The following is a 25,142-nucleotide window of genomic DNA, read 5'->3' as shown; positions in this document are numbered from 1 at the left end:
TATAGTATAGCATTTACTACACCCCTTATTTATCCAATTTTCTTGATACAATTCCATAAGCAGAGCGCAACGAAATAGAGAAAAATATCGCCCAGGAAGAGAGAGAGAGAGAGAGAGGCAGCTGTAGAGGAAGACAAAGAGACAGCGAGAAAGAAAAAACGAGAACTAAGGAAGCGAGGAATTGAACACGATGAGGTGATTGAGAAGATTCTAACCGCGAAGTCGCAAAGAAAAGAAGTAGTCTCAAATTTCAAAATTATATATTTAGGGTTGTGATTTTGATTCTGAGGTTGAGTCTTGGCCAATGATTATTTTCTTTGTAGCTGTTTGGTTAATCGTAGTTGCTGATTAACTTTGTTTTCCTGGATTCGCTATTACTTCTATTTCGAATATTTTTTATATTACTGAAATTAAAAATAAAAACAACTATTACTGGATTCGCTATAAAATCAACATATTATATGTGTTTGTTGAAGAACAAAATATTAAACTGAAATTAAAAATAAAAACAACTATTACTGGATATTTGATTTAGCTGTTTTTTCATGGTTTTATAGTTTGCTGGTATCTTCGAATTTTCAAATTAAACTTTATTATTGTTTTACTGCAGAGTACTAGGTTCCTATGCGTAATATATGTGCTCAATTCAAAGAATTCAGCTTCAAATGCCAGAAATCGAAATATAAAGTGCGCCATTTGTTTCTTGATCGTATTTCAGATACTTCTATGTCATGTTTATGCAGGGAATTGGCAAAAGATTTTTTGGTTGCTGGTACTGCCTCAGAGTCTCTTTATGGTGCCTGTGAGGCAATATTCAAGACTGACATGGTACTTTTCATACAAAAAAAGTTTTGTTTTTCATCAGTATAAATATTACTCATGTAGCTATTAAATTTACAAACTTAATATTTCTTGCTCAACAACTTGTACTTGAAAAGCAGATGATGCGCTTGTTTTATATTGAGGTTGATAAGAAAGCTGATGTTTAATACTCAAGAGTCAAGACTAAAAAAAGCCTTATAAACTATGGTAATAAGACTTGGTGGGAGATGAAAAAAGACTGCGTTAGGGTCAAAGTAAATCCTTAAATAAGCAATTTGTTTTAATGAAGGCCATTCTCCGATTTTGACTCTTCTTCCTCTCTTTCACAGGTTTTGATTTTCTTGCCTGATTTTGCTTCTTCGCCCCCCACGGCTCATTCGCCGCGACTCAGACTCGGCCTGGAGATCGCCATCACCGGAAGCGATGGTGATAGCTGCATCGAAGTCGTCATCGGTGATGTCGATCGACAGATAGGTCAGCCTCGCGCGGCGTTGCCGGATCAAGTTCCGCCGGGAATCGGTCTTCGATATGTACACTTCTTTCGCAGTCTCTCTCGCCTCCGGCAATCTCAAGCTCGATGCTTTCCACCACCTACATCGCTCAGGATTTTCATTTCCTCAAGGCCTTCGCCCAAGCGTGAGTCTTTTTTTTTGTCTTCTGAATTGTTCAGTTATTTAATATGGCTTTGATTCATGGCCTGTTACCAGCGTTGTCTGATTTGTCTGAATCAGAGGGCTTTTCCTCGTCTAAGAGTTGAAAAATTTGTATCTAAAGGGTATAGGTTAAGCCTATATTGTAATTTTTGGCATCGCTATTAACTGAATGTGTAGGTTTTGCATTTAACTTGATCCTTATAAAAGAAGTAGGGTGGTGGATATAAGATTACCATGAAATTGGTTAGATGAGATATCATTCTTAAAAGAAATTATAATTTTGTCTAGGTAGATTTTATTTTTTCCGTTATTGTTAAGGTTGCCGGAAAAACAAAACCTTAGGTAATCTTTATTAGCTGGGTGTCTTGGGTTCAATTTTCTTTTTCTTTTTTTGCTTATCTATTTAGTTTACTGCTGTAGCGGACAAAGAGTTAGCTGATATGTGATTCTAAATATTAGGCTTTCATATTTGTTAGGAAATTATTTTAGATAAATATATGAATTGGACTGTTTTACTCCTTAAACTTCATATTTGTTTCTTTTAGTTTTATGCATGAACTCACAGTTTTTCTCTGTAATGCTGGATATTGAGTTTGTATGATTTTAAAATACGTATTCCTTTTGGTTAAACATATTTACTTCAAATTCAATCTGGCGTATATCTCGATCAATAGTTATTCGTGTGGATTCAAGATTAGGTTAAGAAATTGTCAGTTTCTTCCATAGATGTTGCTGATTTAGGGGATTTTTTTAGGACAAATATAGGCCCTTTTTATTTGGCGATTATCCCTCTCTCGTTGCTCTCTTATATTTTTTAATTATATTATCAGAGTTGATCATCATAGACCATTTTTATTATTATTTTGAAATCGTTGAATTTCAGTTCCAGTGCGCTAATTTTTTATGGTCTGTAAGTGGAAGCTTCATAAGCTATATTTAGTGTTAATTGTTCAGTGCTTGATTGGACATGACTTTTAAGCTAAGCTTTAAGACTGGACATGACTTATTGTTAATAAATGGCTGAACAATCTGGAGATATCAAGAGAATAGACCTGATCGCACGATGGTACTTGAAGAAACATGTGCAAGTTTTAAGAGTTCGTTCTCATGATATTTAATGGCGTGTTCATGGTTATGATTTCTTCTTCTTCTGATTGTGCGGAGTAAAGTAATGGTTTGTACAAATTATGTATATGTTTACTTTGTGCAACTATATGTATGTTTAGCTTTTTCTTCTTTTTCTTTCCTTTGGTCTTAATGTGATCGAGACAGACGTTTTATGGAACATTCACGAGCCAAGTCGAGGCCATGTTAATTTAAAATTTTACAATGAAACATGATTAGCACTCTGTTTTTTTTTCTCCCTGAAATAGAAATGCCTTTTTTATGCTTCTCTTCGATAATCGTGCTCTTCTTCCAGTATGATTTCAAAGGAAACAAAGATCTGTTCGGTTCGTCAAGGCCATGGGTGAGGCTGGTATGTATGTGCATTTACGGTTCGGTCCTTATGTTTGTGCTGAGTGGAGCTATGGGTTAGTACTGTATTAAATTCTCTCACTGTTTTTCAGTTTGGGTTAATTAGAATTTAGAAGATATATCTATCGTTGTTTTGATTCAAATTATGTCAACATTGGTTTCCATGTGTAGCTGCATTTCATCCCTGAAGTCGAGCTTCGAACTGATAACGGTCCTTAGAAGGTTAGAAGGTCAGGTTCTCATATTTTTCTTCTTCCAATTGTCTTTCACTTGTTTGATTCTTTGCTATGTCTAAAACTAAGCTATACATTCTTTTTATCTATTTTTCAGGCTGAATGAAGCGATTCACCGGCAAGATAATCAGCCTGGTGAAGCAAGAGAAGCTCTACGCTTCACATGGCGGACCCATTATCTTTTCTCAAGTTTGATTCATTTTTTATTTAGAATTTGTTAATCATTGAGAACGAGTATGGAAACACTGCGGAGCCGTACGGGGCTTCAGGGAAATCGTACATCAGATGGTTGGCGGGTATGGCTTTGGCTATGGACACTGGAGTTCCGTGGGTCATGTGCCAGCAAGAAGACACTCCCGATCCCACTGTGAGACCGTTTTCTCCAATGAATTACATCGATCTCTACACTCTTTTTTCCTTTTTTTTTATAATTATTCTAACGAGTGACTTGTTGCAGATCAACACTTGCAATGGATTTTACTGCGATCTGTACAGCCCGAACTCGTACAACAAACCCAAAATGTGGATGGAGAATTGGGTTTGATGGTACTTTTTTTTAAATTCTTTTTCATGTAACCTAGGTCCCTGTTCGTATTTATAAGTCATTTGATGAGTAATTTTTTCCTTCTTCCAGGTTTCTTGCTTTTGGCGGATCATTGCCTTCCAGGCCTACGGAAGATGTTGCTTCCAGGTACTAATGAATTCTAGATTTTCACAAAATACACGACCAATTAAAACAAAAGCTGAGATTTTGATCTCCGGAACCCTAGAAGACTGACCTTTGCTGAGAGATTCCGGCGAGGGCTCGATGGTCTGGAGAGTGAAGGGGACGAAGGCGAGTCGTGGAAGCCAAATGGGGTCTCGGATCTCGTCCATGACCTCGGGAACGGAGACGAACTTGTCGGCGCATCGACCTCGGGTTCGACGTCGGGGCTGGTTGACTCTTGAGGATGTTGGACCAGCAAGGTTTTGGGACTTCTTCATCCGCCATTGTTGTAGGTAAGAGATAGAGAAAGACAGAGCGCGAAGTTTTGTTGATATCTAAAATTCTGAAACCGTAATAACTGGATGAATGGTTTGTTCGTTGATTCGGTTTAGATGTCGTTTTTCGTAATCTCTTTCAATTGTTTGAAAAACGACATGTATTATCTATCCCCTTCTCCCCTGTTGTTGCAGAACCTGAGAAGAGAAAATATATGCACGTAATAGTGATAATATGTAGAACAACAAATAGCTTTGGTGCAGCGAAACATACTGCTTTTCTGAGATTTTTCATTGCTATTTATAATGAGTACAAACATAACGTAACTGAATAAAAACATGGCTTTAGTGGCTACAATTTCGGCCACGATCACACAATTAATTTTGCCTCAGTCCTCCACTAGCCTAACAGACTTTCCTAAAGACCAGGACTTTATTTAAAATAAATAAATATAAAACTAAAGCAATCCACGTAAACGAGATTAAACCAACAAATCACCCCCTTAATCTCGTTACACAACATCAATTGCATCAATTTGCTTGACGCCTATCATGTGACTATTGGTCGGTGTCGAGGTACCGCACGCTGTCAGCCACATCCATGGGCACCGCTTTCTCCTCGTTCAGGTACACCGCCTCGGGCGCCTCTTCGGCAGCTTGACCCAAAGTACAGGTCTGCGCCATGAGCAGCGCCGGCTCATCGTCTTCCTCCGACTCAGCACGCGCGAGATTGGTCTGCTCTTGCTGCTCTCGGTCACGCATCGCCTTGCGGCACTCCTTAGCCCAATGGCCGGCTATGCCGCAATAGCGGCAATTACCCTTCTTGCGTTCGCCGTTGTCGCCTCCGTTTGACGATGACTTTTCCTTTGTCGGAGACTTGCACTTCTTGTCGCCACCGCCGAACGATCCTTGCCCACGCTCGCGTTGTCGCTGCCGGGCTTGCCATTCTTCTTCCGTGAGAAGTAGGCGCCCACCGGAAGGCAGAGGGTCGTCGAGTTCGCCGCGCTCCTCTACGACTAGGAGCCGCCCCGTGAGTTCTTCGATGGACAAAGACTTGAGATCCACCAGCGATTCGATCGCCATGGCCATCTGTTTGTATGCGCGCGGTACGCTTCGAAGGAATTTGAGCACCGCCTTGTGCTCGGTCACCGGATCGCCCAACACCTCGAGGTCGTTGACGATCGCTGTGAGTCGAATGCCGAAAGACTCCACCCCCTCGCCGTCTTTGAACGTGAGGTTCTCGAATTCGGTCCAACGTGTCTGCGCCTTAGCCTCTCGGACGCGCTCGACGCCGACTCGCATGATCTTGAGTGTGTCCCACGCTTCCTTCGCCGTCTCCTTGCTCCCAAGCGTACGGATCAGTTCTGGCGGCACTGCCCGGAGCAGCACCGACATGGCTCGCCGGTCTTCACGGAGATCCCCGGGGCCATCTTCGACGACATCCCACAAGCCTTGCGCTTGTAGTTGCACCTTCATGAGGATCGCCCAGTCCGCGTAGTTGGTCCGCGTAAGGGCCGGAAAGTGCGCTGCACCGTCGCTCTCCCTGACGACTCGCTCCACGATGCGCAGTTCGCCGCTGCCACCGCTGCTCAGCCGTGCCTTCGGCGGAGATGAAATCGCCGCCTTGCTGTTGTTGCCTTCTTCTCCTCGTCCTGCCATTGCCGAAGCGGATCGAACACCGAACAGCTACAAAGGTTTGGATCGAACACCAAACGCTCTGATACCACTTGTTGTTGCAGAACCTGAGAAGAGAAAATATATGCACGTAATAGTGATAATATGTAGGACAACAAATAGCTTTGGTGCAGTGAAAACATACTGCTTTTCTGAGATTTTTCATTGCTATTTATAATGAGTACAAACATAACGTAACTGAATAAAAACATGGCTTTAGTGGCTACAATTTCGGCCACGATCACACAATTAATTTTGCCTCAGTCCTCCACTAGCCTAACAGACTTTCCTAAAGACCAGGACTTTATTTAAAATAAATAAATATAAAACTAAAGCAATCCACGTAAACGAGATTAAACCAACATCCCCCACGTGCGAAGCACGTTTCCCCTCTAGTATACATATATATATATATATATATATATATATATATATATATATATATATGTTTACTTCATTTTCTTTTTATATGTTATGGATTCTCGTAAATCGAATTTCTTCTTCTCAATGTTGGAACCTCGTGGTCGTTATGTTATTCCTATAGCGAATTGTGGCTAGCTACACTGTTGTGTTGTTTATACAAAATAGCCTGCTGTGAATGCACTTTCGTAGTTGAGTCTAATGTAAGATTCATTATGCTGAAATCTACACATTTTGACTGGTTATAGGACGAACTTATGTATGGGTTTTTTTTTTTTTTTTTTTTTTTTTTTTTTTTTATATATATATAAACAGTACATTAGTTTATTAAGTGGATGCACTGTTACGAATCTTCTATACGATTGCCCTGGATTAGCAGCTTGGTAAATCACGGACAATGAAAGTTATAGCTTTGTCCGTGGATTTCTAGTTCTAGGGTATTGAAATGTCATAATTGAGATTAATAGTTTGTTGCCCTGCGTTAATAAGGTCGGTTCTTTACGGTGGTCTCCGCTTAGGATTGTACGAACCCTCGAAGTACGCTTGTAATCAGGCTTTCGGATCCACCAACATCTTCGTCAAGATCGCTTCTGGTTTGTTTTCCGGTGCCATCGCAACTGCTTTGACCAACCCAATCGAGGTTTTGAAGGTCAGACGTAAATTATAATAAGCAATCTTATATACTCATGAATGTCTTGTTTCGATTTCCTCGTTTCTCACAACTGAATGCATTCTCATCTTTTTACCAGGTACGGTTACAGATGAGTTCGAACTCGAGCAGAGGAGGAGCGGGTGAGGAATTGAGGTGAATCGCGTCTCAGGAGGGAATGAAGGCTCTGTGGAAAGGAGTCGGGCCTGCCATGGCCAGAGCTTCTGCGCTGACGGCATCGCAGTTGGCGACATATGACGAAACCAAGCGGGTCAAGTTCTAAGCCGATGCTACTTTTCTTCACTTTGAGTATCCCACGGAAGTAATTTCCAAATCGTTCGGTCCAATATTTAGTTAGTCACTGGAAAGAATTTCTGGTCTATTATGCATTTTTTTTTATTTTTTTATTTTAATATTTGTCCCAAAACCTTTGCTTTTGCAGATTCTTGTGAGGAAGGGTTTCATCTTCATCTTGCGTATGACATCTCAACCCACTTTCATTTTCTTCCGATGTTTTAATGTTCTCTATATTTACTGACTTTGTAGTTGGTGCTTTTTTTATAATTGTCGTTTAGAATGGTTTTAAAGATAACTGGAATAGTAATAATGATAATAATCAAGTAAAAGTTTGCGATAAAGATGGTCTCCTAGAGCATGTCAACATGATGTTGAAAAATGTGTTACTTCCAAATGTATGAAAAACAGATCATAAACTTTTAGATTCATTAAATTTCAGGCTAAAACAAGTTGTTTGTGGTTAAAATATAAACTTTGTCTGGCCTAGAGAGAGAGAGAGAAGGAAAAACCAGCCTAATAAACGGACTAAAATGCTTTTTCCTTGCATTAATTCTTGTGTTTTTATTTTCATAACCTAGAACTTTTTTTTATTATTAATTATTATGTTGGTGAATGTGTTTACCACTTAGCTAACTTTTTATACTTTTGGGGTCATTATTTTGCTTTTGATGAAGTTCAAGTTTGGTTGCTGGTGGAATCAGCACCTTGATAACAGCTCCCATGGACATGATCAAAACCCGCCTCATGTTGCAACGAGTATCTAAAACGGTTGGCAACTACCGAAATGGATTTCATTGTGCATATAAGGTAACCGTCAAATATTCATTTTTTTATATTATTATTGTTACGGGATATAGTAGTCAGATACCGAGTACGGTAGTCGGACCCCCGAGCAGAATGAAGAATCTAGCATCAAGCTCAGGTAGAATAGACCTAATGGCTGTCCATTGAAAAGGAACGACCCGTTCATAAGGTAAGAACGAAACCTACCGATCAGAACTTCGGAGAGGAGAGAAGAGAAGACCGTAGGTCAAAGACTAGTCAAACCAAAAGGAAACATGTTTCAAATACTTAAACGCACACCTTGACGGTTCAGAAATCGTGCAAAGATTAGTAACCGTCCACCTCAGCGAGAGGGAATCAGCAGTTACCTAAAAACCGTCTAGAACGTGAGATTGATCACCTCACGTTCCCCAGAATAACCGTCAGAGCCCGCGACCACAAAGCTACACCAGACAAGTATAAATAGGAGCTTGCGGCACAGGATGAAGAGGGACTTTTTTACTTACTTTCTTTCACTTTGAATCTTTAGAAAACACTGCTCTCTTGTATTATATTCGTCTATATAAAGAGAAAGTCTTGCCTAAATCACTTCTGTACTCGGAGTCCCCGTACTCGGAGTTTGTGTATTTTTGTGAGATATTGTTGTACTAATTTTACAGGTCAACAGTTGGCGCTAGAAGGAGGGGGACACAGCTGAGGAATATGGCTAGTTCATCCACCCCGATCACTGTCCCCAACCAGGAGACGGAGATAGAACATCACAATCGCACTTTGCCTCTCACCCTGGAAGAAATAGCTGAACTTCTCCCGGAACCTAGTCTCGAAGAGCAATTCAGACAGATGCAATAGCGTCTTTCGGTCTTAGAGGCAAATAACAGAGAGCTGAAGAGAAGGCTGCAGGCGAAGAAAGTCACACTGCGAAGCGCGGTAGTGATCCCAGATGAAGAACCCTCACACCGATCAGGGAAAGAACCCGTCGGGCAGGATCCGCAAGTTAAGAAATCTCGGAGACATGCTAAAGATCGGTATGAGAGGATGGAAGATGACTCTGAATCCGAGAAAGAGCAGTCCAGTCAGGAAAAGATTCCTGATCGGTACCAGCCCACTATGGATAAAGGTCATTCAAACACTTTCAGAAATAGCATGGTAAGCTCGGAAACTGAAGACAGCGTGTTAGAACACCTGTTGCCTGATCGTTTCATGATGCCAAGCATCCCAGTATACGATGGAAAGACCGACCCGGGAGACCATCTGGACACTTTTTCTTCTTGGATGTTGCAAGGGGCAGAACCAGAAGTTATGTGCAGAGCGTTCTCTATCACTCTGACTGGCTCAGCCAAAAGGTGGTATAGAAAACTAAAGCCAAACTCCATAGGATCATGGAAGCAGTTATCCAGAAAATTCATGGAACAGTTTGTCGGCTCCAGCTCGGAGAAAACTCCCAAAGAAAGGCTGCTAGCGGTGAGACAAGCCCATGACGAATCATTGAAAGACTTTATTAATCGCTACTCGGAGCAAGCTCTTCAGGTGGACGATCTGAATGACGACTTTAAGCTCTTTGGGATCTTCTCCGGCGTCCGAACCGAATCAGAGTTCTGGTGGTCACTTCAGAAGACTAGTCCAAAGGACTACAACGATTTCCTGAAAAGAGCTCAGAAATATATCAACGCGGAGGAAGCAAGGCTGGCGGCAAGAAAAGCAAAGCCACCAAAGAGCTACCGAGAAGAGCGCAGGGAGCGACATTCTGAAGATAACCGCCCACCGAAGAAGAGCCGGTCTGGAGCATGACCTCTGAAGCCTTTTTCCAGTAAGTTTGATAAATATCATAAACTCAATGCCCCGATAGAGGAGATATTTAGTCTTACACAGGACAAAGAAGATTTCCCTAAGCCAAGGCCGATCAAGAAAGATATCTCAAAGAGAGATAAAACAAAATATTGTGCTTTCCACGCGGACATCGGTCATCGCACTGCTGACTGCTTCAACCTCAAAGAAGCTATAGAAGCTCTGATCCGAAGAGGAGCGTTGAAGAAATTCAAGGCCGAGCACGGGGATCAAGAGGATAAAAAAGGTGAGGCATATGCCGAAATCTCGCTCATAGTCGGAGGACCACATGTGGGAGGAACTTCAAGGAGCGCTCAAAAGAGCTATGTAAGAGAGGCCTACGCGGGACCCCGACAAATCTTGTTTACAGCCGAACAAAGGCCTAACAAGATAGCCAAACCTAGCTCGGAGCCCGTCACCTTTACAGCAGAAGATGCTCGATGGGTGATGTTTCCTCACAACGATCCACTGGTCATATCAGCTCTTATCGGAAACAGGGATGTACACCGAATATTGGTGGACACTGGGAGTGTCGTCGACGTGCTCTATGAAGACACATTCAACAAAATGGGTCTTAAGCAAGACGCATTAGCTCATTCTCCTGAAAATCTCTATGGTTTCATAAATGACTCGATCCAGCCTAAGGGAGTAGTCTCACTCCCAATAACTGTAGGAGATAGCCCGAGGAGTAAAACCACTAACACAACGTGGGTGGTGGTTCCCGGAAAATCTTCGTTCAACGCGATCATTGGCAGGCCAACCTTGCAGTCCCTCGGGGCTATCGCTTCTGTGGAATATATGAAAATGAAGTTTCCTACCGAGCACGGGGTAGGTGAAGTAGTCGGTACACAGGCTATCGCAAGAAGCTGTTATGCAAATTACCTCAAAGAGAGTCAGGACAAAGATGTCCACAAAGTTATGATGATCGACTCGGATTTCGACCCACGCCTTCCGAGCCGGGAAGAGATTGGCCCAGGAGATGAAGTCGAGGAAGTCACCCCGGATCCAAAACAACCTGAGAAGAAGCTCAAGATTTGAAAATATCTTGAATCAGGTACCAAAAATAACTTAATTACTCTCTTGTCTAAAAGCTTAGACATATTTGCCTGGTCACAGTCCGACATGACGAGGATAGATCCTCAAATAGCGTGTCATAGGTTAAATATAGATCCTAAAGAAAAACCTATTAGACAAAAGAGAAGGGTTTTAAACTCCGAAAGGTATATAGCCCTAAAAGAAGAAGTAGATAAGCTAATTTCTAACGGATCGATAAAAGAAACTAAATATCCAAAATGGGTAGCCAATCCTGTCCTGGTCAAAAAACCTAACTGGAAATGGAGAACTTGTGTGGATTTTACGGATCTGAACAAGGTTTGCCCAAAAGATAGTTTCCCTATGTCGAGAATAGATCAGTTAGTAGACGCCACGGCAGGACATGAAATTTTAAGCTTCATGGATGCCTACTCTAGCTACAATCAAATGCCTATGTATGGTCCCGACCAGGATCACACGGCATTTATAACTGATCGATGACTATACTGCTACACAGTAATGCCCTTTGGGTTAAAAAATGCTGGAGCAATATATCAAAGATTAGTAAATCGTATGTTATCTGAATTACTCGGGATTACGATGGAAGCATACATTGATGATTTGCTGGTTAAAAGCCGAAAAATAAATGAACATACGGACGATCTTAGAAGATCATTCGAACTTTTAAGGCAATATCGCATGAAATTGAATCCTCTAAAATGTACGTTCGGTGTCTCTGCAGGTAAATTCTTAGGTTTCATCGTTCATGAACGAGGCATCGAAGTAAATCCAGAGAAGATCACAGCCTTATGGAACATGACACCACCACGGAACATAAAAGAAGTGCAAAAGTTGACAGAGTGCATAGCTGCATTAAGCCGTTTTATTTCGAGGTCGATCGATCGGAGTATTCACTTCTTTAATGCGCTCAGAGGCTCCAAGGAATTTGAATGGACCAAGCAATGCAATGAGAGTTTCGAGTCTCTAAAAGAACACTTGGCATGGCCTCCTACTTTAAGAAAATGTAAAGGAAGGAGAGCCCCTGGAAATTTACTTAGCCGTATCGGAGCATGCAGTGAGTTCAGCATTAATCAAGAATGAGGGAAAGCACCAGGTCCCGGTTTATTATACTTCGCGACGTCTCAACGAGGCGGAAGGAAGATACTCGGAACTCGAAAAGTTAGCCTTCGCCCTCATCACCGCTTCTCGGAAGCTGAAACACTATTTCCTCGCACATCCGATTACAGTCATTACCAATTTCCCGCTACGCCAAGTGCTGCAAAAACCTGATGTGTCCGGAAGGCTAATGAAATGGTCGATCGAGTTGACACAATATGATATACGCTTCAGCCCCGACCAGCAATCAAATGACAGGCAGTAGCTGACTTCATTGCAGAATTCACGTACGACCGGTCGATTTCCCAATTTGGGACATGTACGTAGACGGAGCGGCCAACGAAAAGGGGTCCGGGGTCGGGATTGCGCTATCCAGTCCAGAAGGAGACAAGGTAAAATTCGCTTTAAAATTCGATTTCAGTGCTTCAAACAATGAAGCTGAGTACGAAGCTATGATACATGGGCTACAAATAGCAAAAGATTTAGAAATCAAAAAGCTCAAAGTATATTCGGATTCTCAGTTAATTGTTAATCAAATGAAATTTGAATTTCAGGCAAAAGGCGAAAAGATGTCGCTATATGCCGAGAAAACCAGAAGTCTGGCAAGCGAATTCGAACTTTGCGAAATCACCCAAGTCCCCAGAGCCATGAACGAAGAGGCCGACGCATTAGCGAAGCTTGCCACCCAAGGATCCGACTCGGAGTCAATCCCGGTCATCAAGATTAGGCAACCTAGCATTGAGCAAGCTCCCTATGTGTTTCAGGTCGATCAACGAAAGTCATGGCAAACTCCGATCAGGGAGTACTTGCAGCACGGAGCTCTGCCCGAAGATAAAAATGAGGCTAGAAGCTTGAAGTTCAGAGATGCTCGGTATTTCCTAGAATGTCAAAATCTCTACAAAAGAGGATTTTCTCAGGCTCTCCTCAAATGTCTAGATGAAGACGAAGCTGAATACACTCTCAAAGAAATCCATGAAGGGATATGCGGAAGTCACATCGGATGCGAAACATTGGCACAAAAGATCATCCGGCAAGGACTCTACTGGCCAACGCTAAAAGCCGATGCTCGGCACATGACACAAAAATGCGTCAAATGCCAGAAGTTCTCTAACATCCCGAGGCTTCCTCCTAATCCACTCATCTCCCTCTCATGCCCGATCCCATTCGCACAATGGGGAATAGATTTGATCGGAGTTTTGCCAACAGGCCGAGGTGGATGTAGGTACGCGATTGTAGCCATCGAGTATTTTTCAAAATAGGTTGAAGCCGAGCCCTTAAATAAAATAACAGCTCATGCAATTGAGAAATTTGTATGGAAAAATATTATTACTCGGTTTGGAATACCAGTCAAAATTGTATCCGACCACGGAACTCAGTTTGACTGCGATTCCTTCAAAAGTTTTTGTGAAAAATATGGTATTAACAAGGTTTTTTCTACTCCAGTCAGACCACAGTCCAACGGATTGGTGGAGGCCGTCAACAAAACAATAAAACACAGCCTAAAAACGAAGTTAGGCAAACAGAAGTCAGAGTGGGTGGATCTGCTCCAAGAAGTCCTCTGGTCATACAGAACCACCGAGCACTCCGCAACTGGCGAAACGCCTTTCTCCCTCGCATACGGTTCCGACGCGGTTATCCCGATCGACGTCATGATACCAACAGTGAGAAGAGAAAACTACTCGACAGAGGTAAACAAAGACATTCTAAAAATTAGCCTAGACTTGCTAGAAGAAAAAAGAGAAAAAGCCAGATTAAGAAATCTCGCTAACCAACAAAAAGTTACTCGGTATTTCAACAGGAAAGTCCGACCAAGATCTTTCAAAGTCGGCGACAAAGTCCTCAGAAGAGTTTTTCTCTACACCAAAATCCACCAAGAGAGAGCCTTCAACGCAAACTGGGAAAGACCCTACATCATTCGAGAAGACTTCGGAAACGGGGCATACCGACTACAACAGTTGAGCGGTGATATGGAGAAAAACCTTTGGAATGCCGAGCACCTTCGCCGATTTTACGTTTAAGTTTTTCAATTTTTAAACATTCAAAAAGTGGCTTGGTCGCATGTATTGTGTTTGCAATTTCAAAAAGCGGCTTGGTTGCACGTACTTGTGATTTCCAGAAGTTATTTATCTCACGTTTCTCTACTCAGTGTTAAATCACATGTTTCTTTTTAATTTATGGCTAAATAAACTAGGCGGCAGGATAATTAGCAAACAGTTGTTTAGAAAAGTTGAAATATACTTAGTTATACTTTATTTTGCCAAAATTCAGAAATACTTTTTACTCTATTTTCGCCAAAGTCAGAAACACAGATAAATTAACATGAATTACAGATCCAACCAAAGATCAATTGTTCAAAACCCGAGCGGGTTAACAAAAAATTACATAATAAAAGATCCGACCACGGATCAATTGTTCAAGACCCGAGCGGGTTAATTGAAATTAGAATGCAAAAGAAAATAAAATTCTACTCCTGGTCGCCTCCTCCATCCACTTCATCACTAGCTCTTGATTCCGAATCCTCATCAAGATTCGTAGTATCCAGAGTAGGATTCTTCGGGCCGAGGATCCGAACGGCTTCGTTTATTCCGGCGGTATAAAGGTCATCGCGCATGTTGCGATAATCCTCGGAAGCCTTGTACTCTTCCACCGCTGCTAAACGAGCAGCCTCAAGATCTGCTTGGAATTTTCGCGTGAGCTCCGATCGGGTCTTCACCGTTTCGTCCCTGGCCGCATCCCTCTCCTTGAGAAAACGATCGTTCCGTTGTCTCAAAGAAGTGAGCTCGGAGCCTAATAGTCCGACAAGGCCGACCACACCAACGAAACTCTGTGATAATAAAAAAAGGTCAGTTATAAAATTCGTCAAGGAAAGGAAAGAGATACCGACTAGGCGAGTAAAAACGTACCGAAACCACGGAGTCGGTGACCTGGTTAAGCCTCTCTAAAGGATCAGACCCGAGAACCGCGTGAACTTTCTCGGCAGGAAGATGCTCGCGAAGGAAGGTAACGATCGGAGTTAGGTGGTCGGATGCAGAAGAAGGTTCGATCATGCTTTTCACCGGAGAAGAGCTCGGAAGTTCCGAAACCTTTGAAGCAGACGCGGTCGCCCGCTTACTAGCAGCCGAAGCCTTGGAAGCCTTAGTACGTTTCGGGTTAGGAGGAACCTGTTCGGGAGCGGGTCTCTTCTTCGCCATCTGTGCAATCTCTGTTAAGAAACAAAAAGTAAGAACGAGGAAAATTTGAACATATGCGACTTGATAAGAGACGAATAGAATGCTTACTCGAGTAGGGATAATAATAGTATTGATCGAGTAAGTCTGGGTCCGACAACACAAACGTCGACCGATCAGCCTCCGAAATATCAAAGATCTCTGAATGGAGCGGTCGCTCGTCCTCGGGATACTGTGGAAGGGAACCTGGAACCAAACATAAAACATATGAGGAAACCAGAACAAAAACCTGGTCCAGTTTATCAAATAAGAATTCTGAACTAGAGTCACACCCAGTTCCGAGAACGAAGCTCTTATGGGGCACCTTTCGTAAGAGGCGTTCCCTTCAACCCAAAAGAAGTAATCCTTCCAATTTTTCTGGTTGGAAGGAAGACGAGTAACCACCCTAGATTGGTCATCATGGGCCCGAGCATAATAATAACCATGTTGCCCGGGAGCCGACTTAAACGAATAATATTGCGAAAAATCTTGTAAAGTGACGGGGCGATCGTAAACTTTCGCCCATAGCACAGCCATCCCAACAAAAATCTTATACACATTGGGGACGAGCTGAGTAGGAGAACAACCTAGGTCAGAAACGAACTGAGAAATAAGAGGATGCATCGGTAATCCTCCAATCACGTTCAAGATAGCCTTGTTGAACGCTATCTTCCCGACAGGAGACTGATCGGCCCTCTCATTTTCTAAAGGCGCCGAGATGATAATTCCTTCTGCTATCTCAAATTCCTCCATCAGTTCTTGTATATATTTTTCGGTAACCCGAGAAGTCCAAACCTTGGCCGAAAACTGGCCCTCTTTCCGTTCAAAAACCAAGGCCTCATCCTTTTCCTCCGGGAGATCGACCCCAAATGTCCTCCCGCTCGGACCCGGAGTGCCTTGAGAATAGCCCTCTCCTCGGTCTTGCGAAAGAGAAAGACTCGTCGTATCACGAGATTCCGACTCGCTCCCCCTCGAAGAAGCGAACGAAGACGATATTTCCAAAACCATAGTATCCCTACACGACAGGGAAGACGAATAAAAAATCATTGCCTCGATATCAACCCACTCGACCCAGATCTAGGATACACGCACGATTCTTCATAAGCCATTACGGGACGGTCCCATCCGATCTCTGGGACATGGTACCAAACTCGGCTCCTGAGAAAAGGGAACGTGGTCCCATCCGACAAGATAACATTATCGGGGTCAGGCTCCGATCGCCGAACGACACGGGGGTCGAAACTCAGGTCAGGACGCGCGAGCCCTCCCATAACCCTAAGGAAGTTGAGAAACTATGATCCCTAAAGTCTGGATGGTCCGAATACGAGAAGTAAAGGAAAATACAGACCACCAAATAACGACTTTAAAACAAAAGATATATATATATATATATATATATATATATATATATATATATATATATATATATCGGATTAAGGATAAAGAAACTATAGGAATTACTGATTTGATTTATTTCCGAGTATTATTAGGATTTAGATACTCGGAAATCATCTTGTATATCTGCTGTAATTAGGTAGAGATAAAATAGGAATTAGTTTTTATTCTGGTTTATCCTTTCCTAGAATAGAGGATCTGATTGTATTTAGTTTGTGTATAAATAGGCTATTCAGCCGTGTGGAATAATATACAAAATTTCATCTTCCTAAAACCTACATGGTATCAGAGCCTCTCTCTAAAACTACCCACCCGATGGAAAACACACCAACCAGCCAAAATTCCTCATCTTCAATCACTCAAAGAAACACCATGGAAACATTCCAGTCATCCGTTCATTCTCCTATGCTCATCACAAGGCATAGATTGAATGGAAGGAATTTTCTGGAATGGTCTCAATCGGTGAAACTTGCGATTGATGGAAAGGGAAAATTAGGATACCTAACTGGCGAAGTGAAGACGCTGAAGGCAAGACAAGATGGCTACAACACCTGGAGATCCGAAAACTCGCTGGTAATGGCGTGGCTGCTCAATGCGATGGATGCTTCCATTGCAAAGCCTCACCTATTCATGAAGACGGCGAATGAAATTTGGGTGTCAATCCGGGAGACGTACTCCGATCTGGGCAATTCATCGCAGATCTTCGAATTGAAGACAAAGTTGTGGAAGTCTAGACAAGGAGAAAGGGAAGTAACGACCTATTATAATGAGATGGTGTCTTTGTGGTAGGAATTAGATCAATGCCATGATGATAGGTGGGAAAGTGCGGCTGATTATGCTCGACAGCAAAAGCGCGAAGAGAATGATCGCGTATACATGTTCCTGGCTGGTGTTAACAAGGACCTCGACGAGGTGAAGGGAAGGATTCTCGGAAGACGTCCGCTGTCGTCTATGAGAGAAGTCTTCTCCGAGATTAGACTCGAAGAAAACAGGAGGAAGGTCATGAGTAACACAACCGGGGATTCTGCGAGCCACATCGAGTCATCTGCTCTATTCTCACGCGGGAATGGAAACGAAGGAGAGAAGAAGAAGCCGTAGTGCGATCATTGCAAAAAGCTATGGCACACGAGAGAGACTTGCTGGAAACTTCACGGAAAACCGGCCGGAGACAAAAAGAAGAAGGAGAAGGCCTTCCAAATCATTGTCGAGAATTCTCAGGAAGACCAAGTCAACTCAGAACAGCTTAATCTCACGAAGGATCAGATCGAGCAGCTCCTGAAACTACTAAACCTATCCAAAAATTCCAGCCTCGATACTCCCTCATGTTCTTTCGCACAAAATGGTAAACCAGTATCTTCTATTCCTTCTTCCTACTCATGTTCAAAAAACACAGACACTTGGATTGTTGATTCAGGTGCGAGTGATCATATGACAGGAAATCCAAATAGCTTTTCAACCTATAAACCGTGTGCTGGCAATAGGAAAGTTAGAATCGCTAATGGAACCCTTTCAGCCATAGCAGGTCTAGGGAATATCAATGTTTCAACCTCTCTACCATTATCTAAAGTGCTACATGTCCCAAATTTATCTTGTAATCTGTTCTCTATTAGCAAGATAACAAAAGCCCTAAACTGTCGTGCAATCTTTTACCCATCTTATTGCATATTTCAGGAACTGGACTCGGGGAAAACGATTGGCAATGCTAGAGAATGTGACGGACTCTATATCCTAGACCCAGAACCGGACTCAAATAAGGGAAGTCAAGAGAGTTCTTGCCTGAATATTGTCTCAAGTCCGAATAATAATGAGATTTATTTTTTGCATTTTCGCTTAGGACATCCTAGCTTTCATTATCTTAAAAAATTGTTTCCTGAATTGTTTATTAATAAAGATCTTTCCAGCTTTCATTGTGAAATATGTGCATTAGCAAAGCATCATAAAACCACATATCCACCTAGGGAATATAAATCATCTAAACCATTTTCACTAATTCATAGTGATATATGGGGAGCTTCTAGAGTACCAACATGTAATGGAAAAAGATGGTTTATTACCCTAATTGATGATCATACACGAGTAACTTGGGTTTTCCTACTTAAAGAAAAACCAGAGGTAGAAAATGTTTTCAAAAATTTCTATAGTATGGTTCAAACTCAGTTTAATACTCGGATACAAATGGTTAGGAGTGATAATGGACGAGAATACTTTGCGAAAAATTTAAATAAATTATTTGAAGAAAAAGGGATAATTCACTAAAGTTCTTGTGTTGACACACCACCACAAAATGGCATAGCGGAAAGGAAAAATAGACATATCTTAGAGGTCACTCGTGCATTAATGTTTTCAGCAAAAATCCCTAATTATCTTTGGGGAGACAGTGTTCTTCATGCTACATATTTAATCAATCACATGCCTTCAAAAGTTTTGTCTTTTCAAACACCTATGAGTTTTTTCCAAAGAGAATTTCCAAAAACAAGAGTTTTTAATTATATGCCATTAAAGATCTTTGGGTGCACGGTGTTTATCAAAAATCCTGACCGAAATGCAAGTAAACTCGATCCTAAAGGAAAAAAAATGTGTTTTGTGGGGATAGCCCCAACTCAAAGAAGATATAAATGTTTTGATCCGTCTACACGGAAAACCATAATCACAATGGATACAACCTTTTTTGAAAATATACCTTTTTTTACAACTCATCTTCAGGGGGAGTTTGAAGGTGAAGATTCCGAAAGCTACAGGTTAGATAATTCTGGAATAGATATTCAGGAAATAGAAAACTCTGAAAGTATTGATGTTCAAAAAACAAGTGATATTGAGTCGATGAATTTTTTTAAAGAAAACGAACCAAGTATCACAGAAAATAAATCTCAAGAGGACATGTACAATAATCGGGCAAGCAGTCTGTTTGAAAAAACATATGTGAGAAAGGATCTAGCTCAAGATATAGAAGCTGTCACATCTCCGGCAAGTCAAGAATCTGAACCGGAGAAAGAACCTGAGGTAAGTGAGCTCAACCTTGATCTTGATTTACCTATTGCTTTAAGAAAAGAGAGACGTGCCTGCACAAAAACCCCTTTGTATCCTACCTCTTCATATGTCTCATATTCTAACCTATCCTCTGCTTTTTCTACCTTCACCACAAACATATCCGATATTGTCATTCCTAGTAGTATTCAGGAAGCTTTGGCTCAACCGGAGTGGAAGAAGGCTGTTTTTGAGGAGATAGAAGCTCTTGAGAAGAATCGGACCTGGTCTGTGGAGAAACTACCGAGAGGGAAGCCTATAGTCGGCTGTAAATGGGTGTTCACGCCTAAGTTCAAGGCTGATGGAACTCTTGAACGTCTCAAAGCGCGATTGGTGGCAAAAGGGTTTACTCAAACATACGGAATAGACTATACAGAAACGTTCTCACCAGTCGCCAAGCTAAATACGGTGAGAATTCTGTTATCTATTGCAGCAAACCGTGACTGGCCATTGAGACAGTTTGATGTGAAGAACGCATTCCTCAACGGGAAGCTTGAGGAAGAAGTCTACATGAGCCCACCACCCGGATTTGAAGACAGCTTCAACTCCAACGTTTGCAGATTGGAAAAGGCGCTATACGGGCTCAAACAATCACCACGTGCGTGGTTCGACCGATTCACTCAGTTTGTGAAAGGGCAAGGATACACTCAAGCGCAGGCAGATCATACAATGTTCACAAGATACTCGGAGAAAAAAGGGATTTCAGTGCTGATTGTATACGTGGACGACATAATTCTCACAGGAGATGACTATGGAGAATTGGAACGCTTGAAGGGAAAGCTTGCGAAGGAGTTTGAGGTAAAGGATTTGGGAGAAATGAAATACTTCCTAGGTATGGAAGTGGCTAGATCGAAGAAGGGCATCGTTGTCTCTCAAAGAAAATATATCCTAGACCTCTTGAAGGATACAGGAATGAGTGGGTGTCGGCCGGCTGAAACCCCAATAGATCCGAACCAAAAGCTCGGAAGTATAGAAGATGGAGTTCCGGTGAATGTTCAACGATATCAAAGACTAGTGGGAAGGTTGATTTACTTGTCTCACACAAGGCCCGATATAGCCTTTGCTGTGAGTTTAGTAAGTCAATTCATGCATAGTCCTTGTGAAGAGCATCTCGAAGCCACAAACCGGATTCTAAGGTATCTAAAGAGCTGTCCAGGAAAGGGGCTGCTGTTTAAGAAGAACGAAACAAGAGCTGTGGCGGCATTTTGATGCGGAGCTTATAGGACTTTCCTTTATGGAGACATGGGACCGTAAAAGCCGGAAATAGCTTTAAAGATCATGTGCACCAATTCTGGAGATAGTTGCAGATCTGGTGTATATTTCCTTTAATGAGCAATATTTGTCATATTTATTTTCGTTAATCTATTTCCATGTTTAGAATGATTTGCTGCAACTATTTTTGGTTTATTGCCTCTTTATTTTATTTCCTTTTTTCTCAGACTATAAGTTTTATTCTCTATCAGTGTAATGGATTATTATTATTGAATTAAGAAAAGTCAAGCTCTGCTTGCAATCCTATTGCGTTTCCTTTCGTTTTTATATCGCTCTACATCACATTTACTGACGCGGATTGGGCTGGACCGGGAGATCGGAGGTCTACTTCAGGTTATTGTACCTACGTGTGGGGAAATCTAGTCACTTGGAGGAGTAAAAAACAGAACGTGGTGTCGAGAAGTAGTGCAGAGGCAGAATTTCGATCAATGGCGAATGGTATTTGCGAACTCATATGGATAAAGCGGGTCCTTGAAGATCTCCGCGAAACAGCCGAACTACCTCTACGACTATTCTGCGACAACAAGGCCGCCATAAGCATTACGCAAAATCCAGTTCAACACGATCGCACAAAGCACATAGAGATTGACCGACACTTCATAGAGAAGATGGATGCCGGGATAATATGTACTCCGTACATCAGCACAAAGGAGCAAACAGCAGACATCTTGACGAAAGGGTTATTTAGGCCAACATTCGATTTTTTTGTAAACAAGTTGGGCATGTTTGATATTTATGCACCAACTTGAGGGGGAGTGTAGGAATTACTGATTTGATTTATTTCCGAGTATTATTAGGATTTAGATACTCGGAAATCATCCTGTATATCTGCTGTAATTAGGTAGAGATAAAATAGGAATTAGTTATTATTCTGGTTTATCCTTTCCTAGAATAGAGGATCTGATTGTATTTAGTTTGTGTATGAATAGGCTATTCAGCCGTGTGGAATAATATACAAAATTTCATCTTCCTAAACCTACAGAAACCTTACCCACAAATTAAAGGTCGGAAGGTCTGAACAGAAAAAACAAGAGAACTGAAAGCACAATCCGAATAGGCATGACAAGCCGAGAACGCTCTGAGAGTGAAATTTGAGACGAAAGGCAAAATGAAGTCAAAACTTCGGAAAAGGCCTTATATAAAGACCACACGAACGGCTGGGATTAAGCTTGTCCAAGAAGCCAAACATATCTGACCGTCGAAGCGAAAAGACGCGATGATTCAACAGTACCAGAGACAAACGACGTCGTACGATATCCTGCAAAAAAAAAGAATATAGAATTCTACTCGGGTCATTCCGAGACGAACAAGCAAAAATGAACACGGTCATCAATTAACCGAAATAGTTCCTTACCATTTTTGCTAAAAATACTAAGAAACTGGAGGGCTGCTGTTACGGGATATAGTAGTCAGATACCGAGTAGGGTAGTCGGACCCCCGAGCAGAATGAAGAATCCAGCATCAAGCTCAGGTAGAATAGACCAAAGGGCTCTCCATTGAAAAGGAACGACTCGTTCATAAGGTAAGAACGAAACCTACCTATCAGAACTTCGGAGAGAAGAGAAGACCGTAGGTCAAAGACTAGTCAAACCAAAAGAAAACATGTTTCAAATACTTAAACGCACACCTTGACGGTTCAGAAATCGTGCAAAGATTAGTAACCGTCCACCTCAGCGAGAGGGAATCAGCAGTTACCCAAAAACCGTTTAGAACGTGGGATTGATGACCCCACGTTCCCCAGAATAACCGTCAGAGCCCGCAACCACAAAGCTACACCAGACAAGTATAAATAGGAGCTTGCGGCACAGGATGAAAAGAGACTTTTTTACTTACTTTCTTTCACTTTGAATCTCTAGAAAACACTGCTCTCTTGTATTAGATTCGTCTATATAAAGAGAAAGTCTTGCCTAAATCACCTCTGTACTCGGAGTCCCCGTACTCGGAGTTTGTGTATTTTCGTGAGATATTGTTGTACTAATTTTACAGGTCAACAATTATTATTCTTCTTCTTCCTTTCAAGGTTTTAATTGTTGACCTACAGCAACTAGACAAAGAGCAGTGTCTGTCTATTATACTTTTCACATTCAAATTTATGTCTGTTAAGTAGGCTTGGTGATATCGGGACCCAGATTTACTAGTCGGCAGTTTTAAAATTTAGCGAACACATTTCTTAACTCTTGAACTTGACAAAGTATGTGTGTGCATGTTTTATTCCAGGTAGTCCGTACAGAAGGACCTAAAGCCTTTATAAAGGGTGAGTTTCCTCGGTCATGCCATGCTTCTTTTCACCTTTCATTCGTTTCAGTGTTGAGAAAATAGCATTACGTTTAACTTGGAAGTGTTATTTTCTCGGATATTTATTTGTTTCAAATCTTTTATCAGGGGCTTTGCAATTTTTGCACGGTTAGGTCCGCAAACAACAATAACTTTTATACTCTGCGAGAAGCTACGCGAGCTCGCTGGATTACGAGCAATATAGCAAGATTTCCATTGCCTCTGATATTTGGTTTCTCTCCGACACTCTGATTGATCTTATAGTATAGCGGTGAGTTTCTTCAGATCAGCATAAATTACCACCATATTCATATTTTTTTTCTTCTCTGTTTTTCAACTTCTCCAATGCTATTTGTTGGATATACTATTCCTTGGGGTCCCAATTATTTGATATTTTTATATTGAGCTTTTGCCTTAGATTCTGGCTGTCCAAAATAAATTATTTGATTATGAATCCCCTTCTACTTTTGCATTGATGATATTATTATTATTATTATCATGACGATGCAACTGTTTTGTTATCCCTTATAGTAAATGAAAAAAGGTTCTTATCTTTTTTCCTGATTACTTCTTCTGGGAAAGTTACCTTCGCTTTGAAAAGTGTGGGTTTGTTTATTTATTTATTAGGACTACAAAAGGGCTTGGTTGAGTTAGCTGAGCTGGAAGCTTGTTAAAGCCACGACACGTAATCAAATTTGTCACTTAGGTAAACCTAATATTTCGTTGACTTGTGTTAGGACTTGATCAAAAACTTAAAGCTTCTGATAGGAATTGCATGTTTATGAGTACGACCAGTTCTAGTCTTTGTCAGCGTACCAAAAAAACTCTTGTGTGTTCTAAAATCTTATCTATGCCGGGATATCTTCTCTCGATCTCAACCTCTAAAAACACTCGATCTCAACCTCTAAAAACAACGGTTAGCATTAAAAACAAGAACGTTCACACGACTCCGAAACAGCCTAGTTATGTCTAACCTAGGAATGTATCCCGGTAAATTAATCATTGTCCACGACTAACCTAATCTCTTTCGAGCATTAAGCAATCCTAATATCATGAACACGGTAGCTAATCGAATTCAAGCATTACACACAGAATTAAAATAAACAAACATGACAGAGCATATGAATATTAATTTGACATGATTGAATCCATAACTATATTCCTAGCTTGCTACGCCATAGCCCTTAACGAATTTATTGCATGAATGAACGGAGAATAAACGGAGATGATCAATATAAAGCAATCATGACTAAAAGCTGAATTATATTAATAAAAACGGGAGTTCCAAAAATTCAGAGAATAGAGATAAAAACTGTGAATGGTGGAAACGAGATTGTGGCGACGATGATCCTCTCTGAACGTTGAAAACATATGAAAATGCTCTCGAACTAACTTCTTTTCACTTCCGAGAGTACAAACAAACACATTTATAACGCGCTTATCACTCTACTCCATTAACCGGATTTGCTGAAGTCTTAATGGGTCCTACTCATGTATACCTTTACCCTATAAGAGTTGATATCATCCAGCTTGTTTAAATCAGATTACGGGTAAAATTGCAATCCTTAGTCGTTGGTTTGACGAAGAGCGTTCAATTTCGTTTGTTTGAACAAGAATTTTATCTGAAAAGTTCCTTTATATATTATTTCATTAAAAAAAATTGTAAGCGTGTCATATTTTAAAATTGAAAAAATAGCCTACGTTTAAATTTTTTTTTTAAATATCTAAATCGAATATGTGTGGTAGTTTTCAAAATATTCGATATCGAGTATAATACTCGATAATAAATATGGGTCTTATGAACCGAGATAAACTGGAATTTTATTTTGATCGGATTCGAAGCCCCACTAAAATTTTGTTCCTCAAAATTCTGTTGGAGAATCCAAACCGAACATTCTGATTTTGTTTGGGTACCGAAATTATATGGTACAACTCAAAAGAGGGCTCCCTTAGAGGTAAACGAAATAATTAAAAGAATTATTTATGCGATCCGTTAGATTGAAGATCGTTG

At 41.2% G+C, this 25,142-nt stretch overlaps 3 protein-coding genes across 4 annotated transcripts; 2 read left to right on the top strand and 1 right to left on the bottom strand.

The window, feature by feature from the left end:
• Positions 1-181: 181 nt before the first annotated feature.
• LOC149388383 (uncharacterized) lies at positions 182-23,603 on the top strand. 2 transcript variants are annotated; one of them, XM_089623193.1, is made up of 16 exons: positions 182-195; positions 611-628; positions 744-828; positions 1,152-1,458; positions 2,909-3,007; positions 3,123-3,181; positions 3,282-3,551; positions 3,642-3,730; positions 3,819-3,875; positions 3,955-4,183; positions 6,749-6,908; positions 7,009-7,179; positions 7,351-7,384; positions 7,880-8,012; positions 23,075-23,111; positions 23,240-23,603. In XM_089623193.1, the coding sequence occupies exons 1-6, from the start codon at positions 191-193 to the stop codon at positions 3,137-3,139; spliced, it is 531 nt and encodes a 176-aa protein (XP_089479319.1). In that variant the 5' UTR covers positions 182-190; the 3' UTR covers positions 3,140-3,181; positions 3,282-3,551; positions 3,642-3,730; positions 3,819-3,875; positions 3,955-4,183; positions 6,749-6,908; positions 7,009-7,179; positions 7,351-7,384; positions 7,880-8,012; positions 23,075-23,111; positions 23,240-23,603. The 2 variants fall into 2 exon arrangements, with proteins under 2 accessions (XP_089479319.1, XP_089479320.1); XM_089623194.1 differs by lacking the exons at positions 3,282-3,551; positions 3,642-3,730; positions 3,819-3,875; ... (5 more) ...; positions 23,075-23,111; positions 23,240-23,603 and having other exon boundaries at positions 2,896-3,007; positions 3,123-3,171.
• LOC149388385 (uncharacterized) lies at positions 4,724-5,824 on the bottom strand. Its single transcript, XM_089622410.1, has one exon. It carries the CDS (start codon positions 5,822-5,824, stop codon positions 4,724-4,726), a length of 1,101 nt encoding a protein of 366 aa, XP_089478536.1.
• LOC149388384 (uncharacterized) lies at positions 16,934-17,659 on the top strand. The gene is made up of 2 exons (XM_089622409.1): positions 16,934-17,215; positions 17,351-17,659. Exons 1-2 carry the CDS (start codon positions 16,934-16,936, stop codon positions 17,657-17,659), a joined length of 591 nt encoding a protein of 196 aa, XP_089478535.1.
• Positions 23,604-25,142: the final 1,539 nt, after the last annotated feature.

Source organism: Urtica dioica, chromosome 8 (genome assembly GCF_054948205.1).
Source record: "Urtica dioica subsp. dioica isolate 48M chromosome 8, U.dioica_male_clone48M_v1_H2, whole genome shotgun sequence".
In the NCBI taxonomy this organism is placed as follows: Eukaryota; Viridiplantae; Streptophyta; class Magnoliopsida; order Rosales; family Urticaceae; genus Urtica; species Urtica dioica.
Note: the sequence above shows the minus strand (reverse complement) of the source record. Positions and strands in the feature narration are given on the sequence as shown.

Bases quoted from the DNA above. Each gene is read 5' to 3' on its own strand.
- LOC149388385 (XM_089622410.1), bottom strand. From the start codon at position 5,824: ATGGCAGGACGAGGAGAAGAAGGCAACAACAGCAAGGCGGCGATTTCA.
- LOC149388383 (XM_089623193.1), top strand. The intron at 829-1,151 runs GTACTTTTCATA...TCTCTTTCACAG, and splicing joins CAATATTCAAGACTGACATG to GTTTTGATTTTCTTGCCTGA. The intron at 1,459-2,908 runs GTGAGTCTTTTT...ATGATTTCAAAG, and splicing joins CTCAAGGCCTTCGCCCAAGC to GAAACAAAGATCTGTTCGGT.
- LOC149388384 (XM_089622409.1), top strand. From the start codon at position 16,934: ATGGAAACATTCCAGTCATCCGTTCATTCTCCTATGCTCATCACAAGG. The intron at 17,216-17,350 runs GTGTCAATCCGG...TCTTTGTGGTAG, and splicing joins AGACGGCGAATGAAATTTGG to GAATTAGATCAATGCCATGA.